Source organism: Podarcis vaucheri (genome assembly GCF_965113315.1).
Source record: "Podarcis vaucheri genome assembly, chromosome: 1".
In the NCBI taxonomy this organism is placed as follows: Eukaryota; Metazoa; Chordata; class Lepidosauria; order Squamata; family Lacertidae; genus Podarcis; species Podarcis vaucheri.
In genome coordinates, this window is record NC_138759.1 from 24,820,324 (window position 1) to 24,837,656 (window position 17,333).

General features: G+C 46.4%; 1 protein-coding gene across 1 annotated transcript in view; it reads right to left on the reverse strand.

Annotated features, from left to right (window-relative positions):
• KCNK13 (potassium two pore domain channel subfamily K member 13) overlaps nucleotides 1-7,817 on the reverse strand; it is a 59,763-nt gene extending 51,946 nt beyond the window's left edge. The window contains exon 1 of the mRNA XM_082233843.1: nucleotides 7,453-7,817. Coding sequence (XP_082089969.1) covers nucleotides 7,453-7,798 — 346 coding nt within the window. The 5' untranslated portion in view covers nucleotides 7,799-7,817. The remainder of the gene's footprint in view (nucleotides 1-7,452) is intronic.
• Nucleotides 7,818-17,333: the final 9,516 nt, after the last annotated feature.

Consider the following 17,333-nt stretch of genomic DNA (forward strand, 5'->3'; position numbering starts at 1 on the left):
GGTCTTACCAACTGAGAATAGAAGGGGAAGAATATCAGCATAAACTGTATATTCCCCATCACGATTTGTTATCTTTCTAAACAGTGCAAAGCAAATGGAAGTGGTTCCCCTTTGTTCCTGTTCTAGTTAGATAAGCCATGGAAACACATTTTGACATCAAGAGGAAAAACTTGTGGAAATTTGCCATCAGATATATTTCAGGAGACCTTTATTCCAGTATTTTCAAATCAGAAGCGCACAGTTAATTAATAGAAACAGATGCAGGTGTGTGGGAGGCAACAGGTTCAAAAAGTTAGTTTGGGCATCTGATAGGAAAGAGAACTTTATTCTAGGGAGCATAGTTGGACCATAATCCAGACAAAAGACCCATGCAAAACAGGTACATGTGCAAATTTCTGCTACTAAAATAAATAGAATGTAAAGTGTTTTAATTTAGAATGATGCACGATGGACCCCCCCCCGCGCATGTTGGGTGCAATTCGGCGCCACTGCATTAATACTACACACACACACACACACACACACAAAGATAGGCTTGGTTTTGCGGCTGTTTTGCCCTATTCATTTAACACTTGTCTTAAAATAGCAGAAAAAAAATTCATGGGGAATGTGACCATCAATGGTTTTCCTAGCTAGATGAATCTGCCGCAGATGTCTTGTTTTATATGGTTCTTAACCTCAGCTTCTGTTATTTTTTGAGCTGTTTTGTAACTGTTTTCTCTACATCACATATGCAGAAGGTGATGAATAAATAACAACAATAACAGCAGCAGCTGTCATGATGGCTGTGTGCTGTCTTCAGTATCAAAGGTGATTTGCTTCTGAGCTCCAGTGGCTGTGAATTGTGAGTGTTGTGCTGCTTGCGGTCTTCCCATAGGCATCTGGTTGGCCACTGTGAGAACAGACTGCTGGACTAGATCGGCCTTTGATCTGATCCAGCAGTACTATTTGTGATGGCCTGGGATTCAGACTCGGATGCTGACCCTGAGGGATCCCGGCCTGCACAGGATCCCCCGCCTCCAGAACCAGCTGAACCGGGGCTGGGGCATGAGCCTGAAGGGTCCTCACCTGTGATGGATCCTCAGGTGCAGGCATCAGCTGAGTCTGCTCTGGCTTCTGAGGTGATGGAGGACCCATTGCCTGCAGGTGCTCCACTCTCAGCCCCGTCAGGGGAAGCTAAGGTTGCCTCTGGGTCCAGTAACCCTCCAGCCTCTCCTGAGCTGCAGAGCTCAGGGCAGAGAGGCGGAGGGAACTAAGTTCCCACAGGAGGAGTGCTCGCCTCCAGGCCAGGAGAGGCGAGTCACCTGAGGATCGGGGCTGCCCTGTGCCTCGGGGCAGATAAAAGCCACCCAGCCCCAGTCCCAAGTTGCGGGAGCAACATTGTTGGTAGCCAGTTCCTGACTGCCCCCTGTCCTGCTTTTCTGCCAGAGCTCCTGACCTGCCCTGGCTCCCTGCTTGCACGCCTGTTCCTGACTTCACCCGACTCCCTGCCCTGCACCCAGCTTCAGCTACTACGGACTACCTCCACGTTGCACCTTTGACCATGGACCGGACTTGGACCTCACCTCTCGGGTAACCCATGGGACCAGCACACTATTCTTATGTTCTTGTCTCATTGGGAAAGGTGGAAAGTAAATGTCAGAGGCAGCATGTCTCTGAATACTGGTTGCTGGCAAATGCAAGCCGGAGTGTGTTGTTGTGTCTTGCTTGTGAGCTTTCCATGGGCAACTGGTTGGTCACTGTGGGGAGCAGGATGTCTCCTTATGTTCTTACCAACTTAGATAAACTACGGAGGATAGTTTTCATTATCACAATTTCTTGCATTTGTCTTTAAAAGAGTTACGTTTCATAATAATTAATTACTCTTGCCCATAATGAGGTGATGATGAGAGTCCAATCTGGGGCTTGGATAATCGGAAACGTAGCAGTAGTAGCTCAGTGGTTTTCAGGTGGATATTCTGACAAATCTATGACTTTGTTTCATCTATTATCAACTAAACAAACTGAAGCAGCCAGAGGCCATGGCCTCCTCCCATATCAAGGTGTACTAGTGACGAAGGAGTTTTATTATTAATAGAAATGTGTCTTAAGAAAGCCTGTTCCTGAAAAACTACTTATCACTGGGAACATAGAGTCCATGTCTCTTTTGAAGATCTTCAGCACTACTGATTTTCAGCTCATGGCTGCGTATCACTACAAATAAGCCAAGAAAGATCAATTCAAAGGCAGAAAAAACAAGCAAGCTTTATATCCATGAGTGTGTGGTAGACTGAAGGCAAACCATACCTAAGAAATCCTACTTATGCCTATTTAGGACTGGAATGAGGGACACTTAGTTGTACTACGGCAGTGTCCCCTCCAGAACTTTTGGATGCCAACGTCCATCACCCCCAACCAGCATGGCCAATCGCAAGGGGTGACAGGCAGTGGCGTAGGAAGGGGTGTGTGGCAGGTGCAGGCCGCCCTGGGTGTCATCACTGAGGGGGGGGGGGGTGACAAAATGGCAAAAATGTGTGGTTTTTTCCAAAAAAATAAACTGGCTCACAACACTTTTTTTTTAAAAAAAATAACTCCTGCACTCCCTTTCCTACATCACTGGTAGCTAGGTGAGGCGGGGGGCACTGGGCGTCACACCACGGGGCCTGCAGAGTGCCAGAGCCACACGTCTCTCCTGCGGGGGAGGCGGTGGGCAGACTGCTTGCAAGCTCCATGCTGCTTCTGCCCACTGCCTCAGCTGCCCTACAGCTGAGGGGGAGGCAGCAGAGAGGCTCCACGCAACGTGCCCTGCCTTTGCTTGCCCCACCCCCATGAGCAGCTTGCCCCTCCCCCGGCTGCAGGACGTGCCTCATGCCACACCGGGCACCCGAGTGGCTAGCTAAGCCACTGGTGTCAGGTGTTGCAGTCCAAACATCTTGAAAACAGCAGTTTGGGGAAGGCTGTTCTAGAGTGTTTTGATTGATTTGGTTGTCACTACTTCTCATTAAGTAGTTGAACAATTTGATTTATATTCCGTTTTCTTCCAGGGAACTCAAACCAGCATATATTGGCTTCCCAGATGGTCTCCTATCCAGGCATTCAATTGTATTAATTGTTTTGATGAATTTGTTGTGTTTGTTTTACTTATATGTTTGATATTATTAGTGTTTTCAATGCTACTATGATTACTGTGAGCTCAACATTTGGAAAAGCAGAATACAAATGTTAAATCAAATAAATCCATATCAGCCCCATTTAGCTTTAAGTAAGATTGCTATACCGTGTGCCTTCAGATCGTGTCTTGGAACTAATTTAAAATTTTAAGGAGAGGTTTGTTAATCACTTAAATTGTGTAGTCTTATTAAGTGGACTGGTTTGGGCATAGCAGGTAAAAACAGGTAAAGGTAAAGGACCCCTGGACTGCTAAGTCCAGTCAAAGGCAACTATGGGGTGCGGTGCTCATCTCACTTTTCAGGCTGAGGGAGCCAGCATTTGCCTGCAGACAGCTTTCTGGATCATGGGGCCAACGTGACTAAACCGCTACTGGTACAACGGGACACCGTGACAAATGCCAGAATGCACTGAAGCACCACTTACCTTCACACCGCAGTGGTACCTATTTATACACTTGCACTGGTGTGCTTTCGAACTGCTAGGTTGGCAGAAGCTGGGACAGAGCAACGGGAGCTCACCCTGTCGCGGGGATTCGAACCACCGACCTTCCGATCAGCAAGCCCAAGAGGCTCAGTGATTTAGACCACAACACCACTTGCATCCCCTTGGTAAGCCATGCTTTATACAATCTCATCTGCATCTCACGTTGTGGTTTGGAGTAAAAGATTAAACCGGTCCCCTGGTTCAGATGTGTATGTAACATATACCTCAGCCCGCATAAAAGAGATTTCTACCCAGTACCCAGCTTCAAAAAAAGTACTCCAAACAATCAAAAGCAACCTACAGAGACTCAGCATTAAGTCTGAATCCCTGCAAAGCAGTGTTCTAGAGATGCCATCATTCACTGATGACTATTCTACACAGGAAATGAGATGCCTGGTGGCCAATTTCATTGAAATGTCTCAAATTACAAATACATTAGTCCCTGTATGACATTAAAAAAAAACAAAAACCTTATGTAAGTGTGCTTGCTGTCTTCTCCGTTTTGCAGCAAATTCAAATTCTGCAATTGTCTTCTAGAGTCTATTTAAACAACAACAACTGTGGAGTGGGCCAGTTCATGACTTTGCTACCAGCCCTGGGGACCACCACTTGACTGCGTAAGTTGCTTGTGATAGCACTCCAGACCCTAAGATAACTGGGAGCAGCAGCCACCGCAAGCAGCAGCAGACGGTGTAAGTCATTGCTGAAGGGGTGAAGAATAAGAAGCTGGCTTAGCCTTCACTGCAAAAACTCAGAAGGTTTGTGATGGAATGTGTGTTGGTTGCCAACTGGAAAACCAGTAAAGCTTCAGGTTTTCTTATTTTAACCTCAGATGTGGCACCTGCAGACCTCTCGAGAAGCTGTCCTGTCTACACTGACACATCATCTCTTGATGTTCATTTCCATGAATGACACGAAAGGCTCATCCACACTAGGCTTCCACCCTATGCTTTCCATGCTCAGACCTGTGTTTCCTAGTCCCGGTGTAAGCACTCTCCCCCCCCCCCGCTTTCCCCAGGAAAATGCACTCTCTAATGCTGAATCGGAACAAACGACAATCTGGGTTTCTGAGGATTGCCATGAGCGTTAAAGAGCTTGTTTCCACGAGGAAAGTAGCCGGGTGTGGGTGGGTGTGAAGAGAACCCTGATACAAACCGGAAAAGCATGGTGGGAAATGAGTGTTGATGAGCCCTTACAAGCACTGGCCAACATCTCTTGAATGTGAAAAGCTGAAAAGCAGCGCCATTTAGGAACACAAGAAGGGCTGTAGCTCAGTGTTAGAGCAAACACTTTGCATGGAAAAGGTTCCAAAGTTCAATCCCAGGCATCTCTAGGTGGAGAAGAAGAGTTTGGATTTGATATCCGACTTTATCACTACCTGAAGGAGTAACAAAGCGGCTCACATTCTCCTTTCCCTTCCTCCCCCACAACAAACACTCTATAAGGTGAGTGAGGCTGAGAGACTTTAGAGAAGTGTGACTAGCCCAAGGTCACCCAGCAGCTGCATGTGGAGGAGCGGAGACGCGAACCCGGTTCCCCAGATTACGAGACTACTGCTCTTAACCACTACACCACACTGGCTCTCAAGAGCTAGAAATGCCCTCTGCCTGATACCCTTTGTAAGTCAGTATCCCCAGTTATAAGCTAGATGTCCCAATGGCAGAGGTGTACTCAGGGTCCCTTGTGGCCTTGGCAAAGAGCTGTACTGGCATCCCTCCCACAGGCCGAAAGAAAGAAGCAGGCAAGGTTGCCTGGATAGGAGGAACATTCTTCCTGCCTAGAAGTCATTCCAGTGAGTCCTTTTGTCCCCTCCAGCAGCAGCAGCTTTTCCTGCTGGAGATCCTGGCGGATTCCCTGAGCTGAGGGAGAAGGAGCTCCAGGTGTCTTGGGAAGATTCCCAACACCTGATAGGTGATTGCTGCACCCCGCCTCAGGCCTACACCCCTGGCGGGGGCTGGTTTCGCCAACCCCTAGGTACACCTCTGCCCAATGGTCTAACATGGTATAAAGCAGTTTCTTAGATTCCTCCTGCAGGATCAAAGGTCCAAGCTAAGATGCTTCTTAGGAACTTACAAGCAGAACTTGAAGGCAAGCAGCCTCCCCCTGTTGTAGCAATTGGTGTTCGGTGGTATGCTGTCAGAAACAGTTTATCCATCTTATATAAAACAGGGATAGGGAAACCCAACAGCAGCAGCAGCAGCACCCCATGTTGTCATTTACGACTCCCATCAGCACCAGCTTGCATGGGACCAATGACCAGGGATGATGGGAGCAGTAGTTCAGCGACACCAGAACAGCCACACATTCCCCATCCCTACTATATGAAATTCATGAGTCCATTCTCCCAGTGCAGATCCTTATGCAGCCAAAATGGCACAATCCATTCACAAGAGGGAGGTACCAGCTGGCTCAGGGAAACCCAGAAGTTTGAAGAAGTAAGCTATAAATAAATCAATTTTAGGAAGGAAAACAAAGGGGAGATCTTTCAGTGAGGACTGACCATGCTCAGTGGATATTGAATGCTTGTAGATTGCAGAGGGGAGAATGGACTATCCTGGAAAAGGGCAAGGCTGGCTGGCTAGAATTCTGAACAGGACCTCTCCAGATAAGAAGGTCCCGCTTTTCATTGCCAATAGCCATTGACAGGGCTTTCCCACAGGAGTTTGTATAATTCACTTTCCATACTGAATCCAGCCATTAAGTAGGTTTTTACATTCACACCTCCCCTCAAATGCAGGAAAAGGAAAAGCGCTGTCAGTGTCATGAGTGAAAAGTAGCCCCAATACACCAGCAGCCTAAGTGTGATGTCTCAAAGACATCACTTACGCACACCAGACTGTAAATAACCCAAGCTATGAAAGAAAAGGTGTGCTGTGCATAAAACAACCTGTGGAGCTCACTGTCAAAAGCAGAAAACCGCACAGCTGGGATACTTTAAAAGTCAATCTGATCTGCTAAATGCTATTATTACAGAGACTTGTCAGTTTGGTTAACGTCAAAGCTTGTTATATCATAACATAGCTTGTCAAGGAAAAACATTTTCAAATGCTTGGGATGGGAAATATATTTTGGAGGGTTTAAATCCTGGGCCTCTTCACATACAGTCTCAATATGCAAAAATAAAATGTAGTTATAAACATCTGAACAAATCCATTTCTCATGTAACACCTCCCCCCCTCCCCAGACTCTTTCACAGGTTTCACACCTCTGGGCAGCTGAACTAAAGTTCATGCACAAAGGCAAAACCAGAACCAACAATGAAAACGGATCAAACCAGTCATTGCTAATGTACAGTTAATAAAGGAATAAAGGAGCTTGGTGGTACTTCAGGGAAATACTATAAAAAAGCAAAACATACAGCAGGTGGACAGAGCCTAGAGAGAAAGAAGGAAGGAAGGAAGGAAGGAAGGAAGGAAGGAAGAAAGAGTTACTGGAAAATTCACTTGCATTGCCAATGCAGAGGCATTAAAATTGGACTTCCCAAAGTGAGACTTACTTTGCCCTAGCAAGATGCAAGTGAGATGCTTTTCTAAGCACAAAACCCTCCATGTAGATATGACAATAGCACAGGCATGTATTTTAGAGGAGCATACCCAGTCCATCACAGCTTCCAACACGGAACTGTGAAACGCACATGTGCTTTTTACTCGCCCCCCACCCTTCGTACATGGCAGTGTTTTCCGATTTGGAAAAGTGCTCGCAAGTAACCCAAGGCGTGAGAGAGATGCCCCTTCTTGGTGATGGAGGAAGAGAAAAGGGAGAGGCGGGCAGAGAAGAGGCGCGACAGTGCGCTCCCCTCCGCGGCTTTCTCTCGCTTACCTATGGTGGAGACCACGGTGCTCACGAAATAAAAAGCCCCCGGGAAATCCCAGCGGGGCAGCGTGTTGTTGATGCGGATCCCGGCCACGTAGGCGCCCTCGTACTCGCGCAGCAGCTCCTGCAGCTCGCCCGGAGTGAGGTTGAACCTGTGCGAGAAGTTCTCCAGCCTCTCCAGCCACTTCTCCTGCGCTCGCAGCTCCGTGGGCCGCTCGAGGGCGGAGAAGACGGCCGCGCCGCACAGCAGGTACGAGACGATCAGGACGGCCAGGAGCGCGAAGCGGGCGTTGTCCTCGTTGAAGGCGTACAGGCCGGGCGCGGGGCAGCAGCACACCCCGCGGCACCCCATCGCCGCCCGACGGCGCGCCCTACCGGCGCGCCCCTCGGCCGCCCATCTCACTCGATCCGCCGCAGGAAGCACGTTGGGCGGTCTGGCTGGCCGCCGGTTCTCAGAGCCTGGCGGCGGCAACAACAAACCACACGATCCTCGACGGCGAGCGGAGCCCCCGAGGCGACTGTTGCAGAGCAGGGCGCCGAAGCGAAAGGCCACGAGGGCATCGCAGGGGTCCCGTCCGTGGAGCCGGCCTTGGATGGAGTTCAATGGTCACCCGAGGCAGAGACGGGTACACACCGTACCCGTGGGGTGGGAGGCTTGCTCCCGAGTAGTACCGCCCGCTCGCAGTCGAGGGCTCTCGCAGTCCCAACCTCCGCTCCTCAGACCTTGGAGAAGTAGTTCTCGTCGCGGTCCGCCCGCCAGTTTCTTTTTCCGCCGGGATCTATGGAGCACGTGGCCCGGCTCGCGATTGGAAAAACCCGAACTCCGCCCCGAAGTTCAGCTTTTTTGGGAGCCGTCGTGCGCCCGGCGCCGGAGCCTGCTTTCTGCAGAGAGCCTCGCCAAACGCGACGTGATTCAAAAGGAACAAGGGAATGTTTCTCTGATCATGTGCAGAGTGCATTTCTCTCTCTCCAGCGAGCCAACACAGCCCGCGCTGCCCTATCCCAAGCGTAGATCAGGGACGGTTTCAGCCCCGGCATCTTTTATTTGGTCTCACCCTGAATCCACGACGGGTTTTTTCTCTTCCCCTCCTCCTGTGTTCCTCTCCAGCCCTCTAAGGCAAAGACCTGCGCCGAGGTTTAAGGCAAGGGCAGCTCCGCCCTCCGACGCCGCTCTCGGAGCTCAGCCTTCCCAAGACCTTGAACTTGCGGCCAACTCCTCTAAGGACCTGATCCGGGCGCGGGGCGTTGGCTGGGAAGAGCTTCGCCCCCTTGCGCCTTCCCACCTCTTCTACTTGAAAAGTCGGACGCCGAGCTCCTTGCTCTTCCGAGCGCGCAACGCTAGGGGCAGGCGAGGGGTTGGGGAAGGAAGCGGACCCCTTTCTCGCCCTGTTTGGACTCAGGCGGCGGCAGGGAAAGACTCCGGGGACTGACCGTGGTCCCGCGCGGATGGAGGGAGAAGATTGTTGTCTGTGCCATTTCACACCTGTCGGGGATGTTCCTAAGGAGATGCCCAGATGAGATGCTCCTCTTCGGAAGCCCAGGCAAGCAGGACTGTGCTACTCGCGGCCAGCCAGGCGCGATCTCGTCCCTGCTTTGCAGCCGGTCCTCGCGGGCAAAACAAGGTTTGCAGGATCCTGCCTCCGCCTCCGCGCTGCTAGAGCCCCGAGGGGACCAGCTTGTCTCTGGATCGGTCCTGATTCGGCCGCGAGAGATTTCTGCGTGGCGCCTCTGTTACGCCCGAAAGGGTCTTTTGAGTTGAGATTGGCTGCAGGAGCAGGTGCCTCCCAGCCCCTGGTTCTCTTCCCCAGTAAAGTCCCGCGATCCTCCAGCCTCCCAGCAGCTTGGAGACGGAGGACTGCGATTCATTTAACGATGTAACAAATACAGTAGTTAGTCGGGAGATTGCTGTATTCAGCCGCTGACACGCTCCAGTTTTAAAGGTCGCTAGACTCTCTGCCTTCTGCCTGTCTCTGCTTGATGCGTTATTGCCATTTCTAGCCCAACTTTCCTCCAAGGGTCTCAAGGTGGCCTCCCTACCACGGTTTTGCACTCACAACATGATAAACCTGGAAGCCAACCAATGATGAGGAACCAGTAGCTCTTACAACAACAACAACAACAACAACAACAACAACAACAACAACAACTTATTACCTATACACAGCCCATCTGACTGAGTTGTCCCAGCCATTCTGGGCAGCTTCCAACAGAATATAAAAACACAGCAAAACATCAGACCATTAAAAGCTTCCCCATACAGGGCTGCCTTCAGAAAGTCACATAATTGTTTATCTCTTTGACATCTGACGGGAGGGCGTTCCACAGGGCGGGTGCCACTACCGACAAGGCCCTCTGCCTGGTTCCCTGTCACTTCACTTTCCGCAGTGAGGGAACTGCCAGAAGGCCCTCGGAGCTGGACCTCAGTGCCAAGCGAAGCGGAGATGCTCCGTCAAGTATGCAGGACCAAGGCTGGATTACATATTCCGTTATCCCTAATTTTGAATGCAGTCTTTTACATGCTCGCTTTGTGCTGGATCCAAAGCTGTGACTAATGGATAAATAAGCTATTTGGTGGTGTTAATGCTGTGAGCCGCCCCCCCCCCCAACTGGGCAATCGTATACTCATGGTGTATATATGTGCAAATAAAACCATATACCCTAAAGACACCACAGTCTCCACTGGTCTTCATTCCAAGGAAAGCAAACCTTGGAAAAGCTCTGGCACGCCTGGAGTCTCTCACTATTCAAAGTATTTATTGTGGCATAAGCTTTTGTGGACTCAAGGCCACTCTTACCAGATGCACAAAATTGGTGGTGCTAGACTTTGAGGTCAAAGTGCAGGGACCCACCAAGTTGTTTTTTTAATTTTCAAAAACCTTTTATAGGAAGAGGGCAATGAGCCAGGCACATCCATGGCTGCGGATGCTCATTTTATTATTTTTACTTTAAATACTTTTTTCCTGCAATGAAGTGTTGCTTATGCCATTGCTTACGCTGCCATCAGGGCAGCAAGATGTAAACCCTCATTGGATCACTATAGTTATAATAGTCCTGCGATATTTTTGCAAACTGGTTTGTGGGCTGTTGCTTTTGCTCTATGTATCAGGAATGTAGAAGCAGTTATAAAGCATAGAATGATAATGGAGAGGTAGGAGGTGAAAAATGTTAGCTGTGGGCTTTACAGCTAAAGAACACATAATGGCCTTATCAAGATCCTTTATGTAGCTAAATCCAGGGAATAAAATTACCTAGTTGTTATCCTCAATTAGTAGCTCTATATGCACATGGGTGTAGAGAACGGACTGTAAATAGTGAAGTTAAATGGGAGTGAAATGCGGAAAATAACAGCTTGGGACAATTACATTAAAGATTAAGTGTATGCAAAATAAGCAGTGACTATTCACAAAAGCAACGACTGGTAATTTAAGAATTATTTAGTAACCACACTTATAATTCTGCTTTTCTATCAGTGCACAAAAGGTGGTTTATAGACAAAAGTAGTGCTTTGCATGCCAATACAAATGATATGAAAAGCAGCAGCGACAGGGAGGGAATAAGCAAAATTCTGGTCCAAACTTTGCCATGAAGTTATGTAACTATTATTCCAAATCTATCTTCTTCTCTTCTTCACCATCCTGTTTGGAACACAGCATGTGTTATGAGAGACTTTTCACAAATGTCAGCTGTCTGCAAAGTTGCAGGAATACAAAGCTTTTCAGGACTGCATATACAAACTTCCTGCGCCAGTACTTTGGGTTTTTTATTATAGAAATGGGATAAGAGATAGCTACATTTAATAATATGAAATTCCTTTACATACCAGAAGAGGGGACTCATATTGTGAACATGGCCCACTACCGTATTTCCTCACCAGGGGATGGAAGAGTGGCGGATACATTTCAATAAATAAGAGTTTTAAAACATTGGCCTTAATTCTCTGTCAGCAGAACTCCTGGTTACAAAATATTACCAACAGCAAAAGAGGGGGAATTTTTGCCAGCTTCCCTCTGCAGCCCCTTGGGTCCCCTAGAAAGCTACTTCAGATGATGGGGTAATTGCTGCCACATCCAGATGAGAGCGGGGGAATACAAAAATTGTCTCCCTCCTGCCAGTAGATCATCTTGGCTGTGAGTCCTGGAAGACCTGATCCCTACCTTGCAGGCCTTTTCCCACCTGGCCTAGGAGGCTGGGGCCATGACTGACTCCAACTACAAAAGCTGAGACTGCTGAAGACTCTTGGATTGGGGTATTGTTTTGCGGGGGTTGTTGCTGTTTTAGATATTATGTTGTATATTTATTTTAGATCTCATTATGATTTATGTGGAAATAGTTTAATTTTGTTGTGTACAATTTATTGTTCAGACTACTTTTGTTATGTTTGTAATTATGTGATATTTCTCATGCTGTTAGCGGCTTTGAGCATGGTTTTAGCTATGAAAAGGCAGACATACAAATAAAATTATTTATGTATGTACATCGAAAGCCCTTCCACAAACAGAAGAAGTCCTTTTGCTTTCAGAAGCAGTTATTTGGATCCAAGCTGTAATTTATTGTAAAAAACAATAGATATTGGGAGAAATATAATTTAGAGGAGGAAGCAAAATGCTTAATATACAGTTACTAGGCAACATCTTTAGTACTGGGAGATTGCCTATATACAATGCCACTACTACAGAGAACCTTAATTCTTTATATCTACTCAGTCAAATGGCTCAAATGGGAGGCAGTCTAATTACTGTTCATGACACTGAAAACAAAAGCAGAATAGCTGACATTATTCCTTGTTTAGTGCAATTTTTGTGAACATTCCTAAATTTTTATATGCATGTAACTGAAGTCAGAGGGTAGACCTATGCATTTTATTTTCAGCTATCAAGCTACATTAAGAAGTCCAAACATCACCATTGCTGGAAATAATGCATGGTTATGAATACCTTTTCATAATATTTTCCTCAACAGAGTTCTTGATTACTGCAAGGCTTTCATAAACTCTATACTCTTGTTCCTTTGCATATTTGAGGTTTACCTGTTTTCACTTCACACCTGTATTGGTAATGAACCACTAGTATGAATGTACTTCTTTCATACTGGGCCTTCTCGGTAGTGGCGCCCGCCCTGTGGAACGCCCTCCCATCAGATGTCAAAGCGATAAACAACTACCTGACATTCAGAAGACATCTTAAGGCAGCCCTGTTCAGGGAAGTTTTTAATGTATGATTTTAGTGTATTTTTGGTTTCTGTGGAAGCCGTCCAGAGTGGCTGGGGAAACCCAGCCAGATGGGCGGGGTACAAATAATAAATTATTATTATTATTATTATTATTATTATTATTATTATTATTATTATTATTATCATTTGCATTCATTTCAGCTCCTTCAGGTTGAAAAAGTTGAGTGAGGGGCTGTGATAAACAGTGGTACCTCGGGTTAAGTACTTAATTCGTTCCGGAGGTCCATTCTTAACCTGAAACTGTTCTTGACCTGAAGCACCACTTTAGCTAATGGGGCCTCCAGCTGCCGCCGTGCCGCCAGAGCACAATTTCTCTTCTCATCCTGAAGCAAAGTTCTTAACCCAAGGTACTATTTCTGGGTTAGCGGAGTCTGTAACCTGAAGCAATTGTAACCTGAAGCGTATGTAACCTGAGGTACCACTGTGCTAGAAAGGATATCCAGAATGCAATATGCTAGGACCGAAAACCAGTGCCTATCTAGGTAACCCAACCATTGTTCTTTGGAAAGCTTGAGGAGTACCCAAAATTTGACTATGTCCTGCTTCTGGACTTCCCATAAGCATCTGCCTGACTGTTAGGAAAAGACAGTGTTGCACTAGATAGGCCTTTGGCCTGATTCACTACTTTTTATGCTCTTCTGCAGAGACCCGCCTTCACAAAAACTGTTAGGTGTAAACACCATATACTTGAGCTATTAAGAGTAGAACCCTACAATTTTCTCGATGAAGTAAATTTGCACTTTGCCTACACTATTGCCATTCTGTCTCCAATTAACTAGAGCCAGAATGGAGATGGTACCGTAATTTGTTTTCATTTCCAACGGCAAATTAGCTCTGAACAATTTTGTGGCTTGTTCCCAGGCATGAACAGCTTCCCAAAAATTGCATGCAACCTCAAGGCTCACTCATAAAACCAAACCACAGCTTAAGACTGAACCAATCTATTGTTTCAATCCTAAAGATGCATGCTTCCAATTAAGCCCTATTGGAATCGATGAGACTTGGGCTTCAAAAACCACTCCTATTTCGCTTCCCAATATTTTTAAACCATCAGTTAAACCTGAAGCTCAGGGTCCACTTCAGTATCTCATCTCATAGTGAATGATCGGTTATTGCTTAGAAACCAATGGATTATTATTTCTACAGCATTATATACAACATCTGTCAACACAAGAGCTTGGTTCTGTACATGTTTACACAAAAGTCACTGCCGGTTAGTTCAGTGGGTCTTATTTAGGAGTGGGAGCTGAACAGGAGATGGTGTCATTTTATAGGCTAGATGTTGCCCATACACAATTAGTTATTGCTCCCTACTTTTAAAGATGAAATAGGAAGCCTAACTATCTTAGACTACTGCCATAGCAACAAACTACTTTATCGACAGCATATGCTTTTATCCTAATTTCATCATTATAAAAATATGCAAAAATAATTTATATATATATATATATATATATATATATATATATATATATATATATATATATATATATATGCTTTCGTAGATTTTCACGGGTACAGGAATGCAGGTTTTGGTGTCTTCGGGTATCTTCCCGTGTAAGAGTCGGGGTGTCTGTGCGACGTTTCGACGAGGTCTCACTCGTCATCTTCAGGCTGGTGCTTTCGGCTTCTTGTTACTGGAACAGAGCAGAGTCTGGTGTTTGAGTTCCTATAAATACTGTTGAGGGGTGTGGTGTATAGCCTCCAACGTTCTGGGCAGAGAGGAAGTTCCTAGATTAGTGTGCCTTTTCTTCTTTTGTTCCTTAATTACTTGAGGGATATCTTGGGTGATTTCATGAGTGATATTCTGAATACCACTGGGTGGGTCATTAAGTGTAGATTAGTTGCTAAAGCTTTCGTGTCTTGACCTCTTGAGCTTGTGAAGAGTTTTTCTGAGAAGATGGCTGTGCTGCATTTAGTTGTGCTCTGGCTTGGCTTCGTGTATAGGGGCGAGCTGTGGTTTTGTGCCTTGTGCCAGCCAGATCTGTGTAGGGATTGCAGGGGGGTGCAGCATCCGGAGGTGCCACTATAGTTTGGCTACTGGATGGAGTCTGTAATATGTCTGTGGAGAGGGTCTGGGTTTGGGTCTGGTGTGGTTGATTGGTGACGGCGTTCTGTGTGCCTCTGGTTCTGGTGTCGGTTTTTGTGGGGAGGGCTAATTTCCAGATGTCTGGCAGGCGGGACGTGTCGTCACGCTTGTTCATGTTGTGAGGGTGTTTCTCTATCTCGATGGCTTCCATGATTATTCTCTTGTGGTGATGTTCCATGTTAAAGAGCAATTTGGAATCTGCAAAATTAATTTCGTGTCCTGTTTCTTTCATGTGTTGGAAAAGAGAGGAAGTTTTTTCTTCTTTTTTGACGGCATTCTTGTGTTCTGCGATACGTGCATTTATTCGTCTGTTTGTTTGTCCAATGTACGTGGCTGGGCAGACTTTGCAGGGTATTTCATAGACCCCTTGGTTTTCCAGCTGGATTTTGTCTTTTGGGTTTCTGAGGATATTGGCTATTTTTTGGTTGGTGCAGAAGGCTGTTTTGATATTGTGTTTATGGAGGATTTTGCTGATTTTGTCTGTAGTGCCCTTGATATAAGGAAGGAGGGCCATGCCATTGTTTTCTTCTGTGTCTTGGTTTTTGGGGGGTGTTTCTTTTTGGATTAGCTTCGTAACCCTGTTTTTCTGGTATCCATTGGTGATTAACACATTTGAGAGATTCTGTAACTCAGTTGTCAAGTGGTCTTTGTCAGCCAGGCGTTTGGTTCTGGAGATGAGAGTCTTGGCTACGGAGTTTATTTGTGCAGGGTGGTGGTGTGATTGTGCATGTAAGTAGCGGTTGGTGTGTGTTTTTTTCCGGTAGATAGTGTGTCCTAGGGAGCCATCAGGTTTTTTGTAGATTAGGACGTCAAGAAAGGGGAGTTGGTTGTTGTCTTCTATTTCCATAGTGAATTGTATTTTGGGGTGTAGGCTGTTGAGATGTGTGAGGAAGCTATCTAGTTTTTCTTTCCCGTGTGGCCAAATTACAAAGGTGTCGTCAACATATCTGAGCCAAAGTTTGGGTTTGTGTTCTGACTTGTCTAAAGCATTGGTTTCAAAGTGTTCCATGTACAAATTTGCGATGACCGGTGAGAGGGGTGATCCCATAGGTGCTCCTTCTATCTGTTTGTATCTTTGTCCATTGTGGATGAAGTACGTGTTGGTTAGGCAGTGGTTGGTCAGGTCCAGGATGTATTTGGGGGGGTTGTATTTGTTTTGAATGGCTGTCAAGGCTTCATTAATGGGCACTTGAGTGAAGAGAGATACAACATCGAAGCTCACAAGTAGGTCATCGGGATGTAGGTATTGTTTCTTTATTGTTTCTATGAACTGGAAGGAGTTAGTAACGTGTGAAGCGATGGATTCTGCATAGGGCTGAAGTTGCTTAGCGAGAAATTTAGCGAGATTTTGTAGAGGTGAGCCTATGGAGCTGACTATTGGTCTGAGTGGTGTTCCTTCTTTGTGTATCTTGGGGAGACCGTAGAGTTTGGGGCATCTGGATGATTTTTCTCTGGGGATGATTCTTAGCTGGATTTCTTCACTGATAGGAGAGGCTTTTATTTTGGATTTGGTGGTTTTTTCCAGGTAGGTGGTGGGATCTGTTTTTATAGGTTGGTAGGTAGGGTCTTGGAGTAGATTTGATAGTTTTGCTTGGTAGTCCGATGTGTTCATCACAACAGTGGCGTTGCCTTTGTCTGCTGGGAGAATGATTATGTTGTTGTCTTTCCTCAGGTTGGTGAGTGCTTTCTGTTCTTCTTTGTGTAAATTGCTTCTGGGTGGTTTGCTGGAGCAGAGGATGTTGGTGACTTCAAGTCTGATTTTATTGGCTTCATCTGGGTCGATTTTGGTCAGGCTAGCTTCGACTCCGCATATGATGTTTTCCGTGGGGATGCGTCTCGGGGCGACTGCAAAGTTGAAACCTTTGGAGAGTACTTTGGTTTCAGTTGGGGTGAGGATCCTGTCTGATATGTTATGTACTGTTTGTTTCATGGGTTGTTGTGGAGGGTGGCTGGGCTTCTGGCGTTTCTCTAGTTTGTAGAGTTTGTTGGTGTGTCTGTCTGTCTTATGTGAGGTCTCAGTTTCAGCTCTCCAGACGGCTAGTTGTTTGCATTTGTCCCAGAGTGCATGGTGGATTTTGTTACATAGTTTGAGGTGAAGAGTGAGCAGCTCTTTGTTGGTTTGGTTTAGTAGGTATCTTTTCTTATGTATTTCGTTTCTGATTAGGGATAGTTCAGTTCGTTTCAGGATCCTTTCGGTAGCTGGGGTTTTAGAGTGGAATTTAAGTTGGAAGCATGTGGGAGTTAAGTTGTTGTCTCGGCAGTTGCGTAGGAACAGGAGATCACATAAGATGGTGGCTCTTCGGATTTCTAGTTTCTCGTAGGTTCTTGTCAGCTGGAAGGTTTCCTCCCCGTAGAGGTGAGATATTTGCTTTCGTAGATTTTCACGGGTACAGGAATGCAGGTTTTGGTGTCTTCGGGTGTCTTCCCGTGTAAGAGTCGGGGTGTCTGTGCGACGTTTCGACGAGGTCTCACTCGTCATCTTCAGGCTGGTGCTTTCGGCTTCTTGTTACTGGAACAGAGCAGAGTCTGGTGTTTGAGTTCCTATAAATACTGTTGAGGGGTGTGGTGT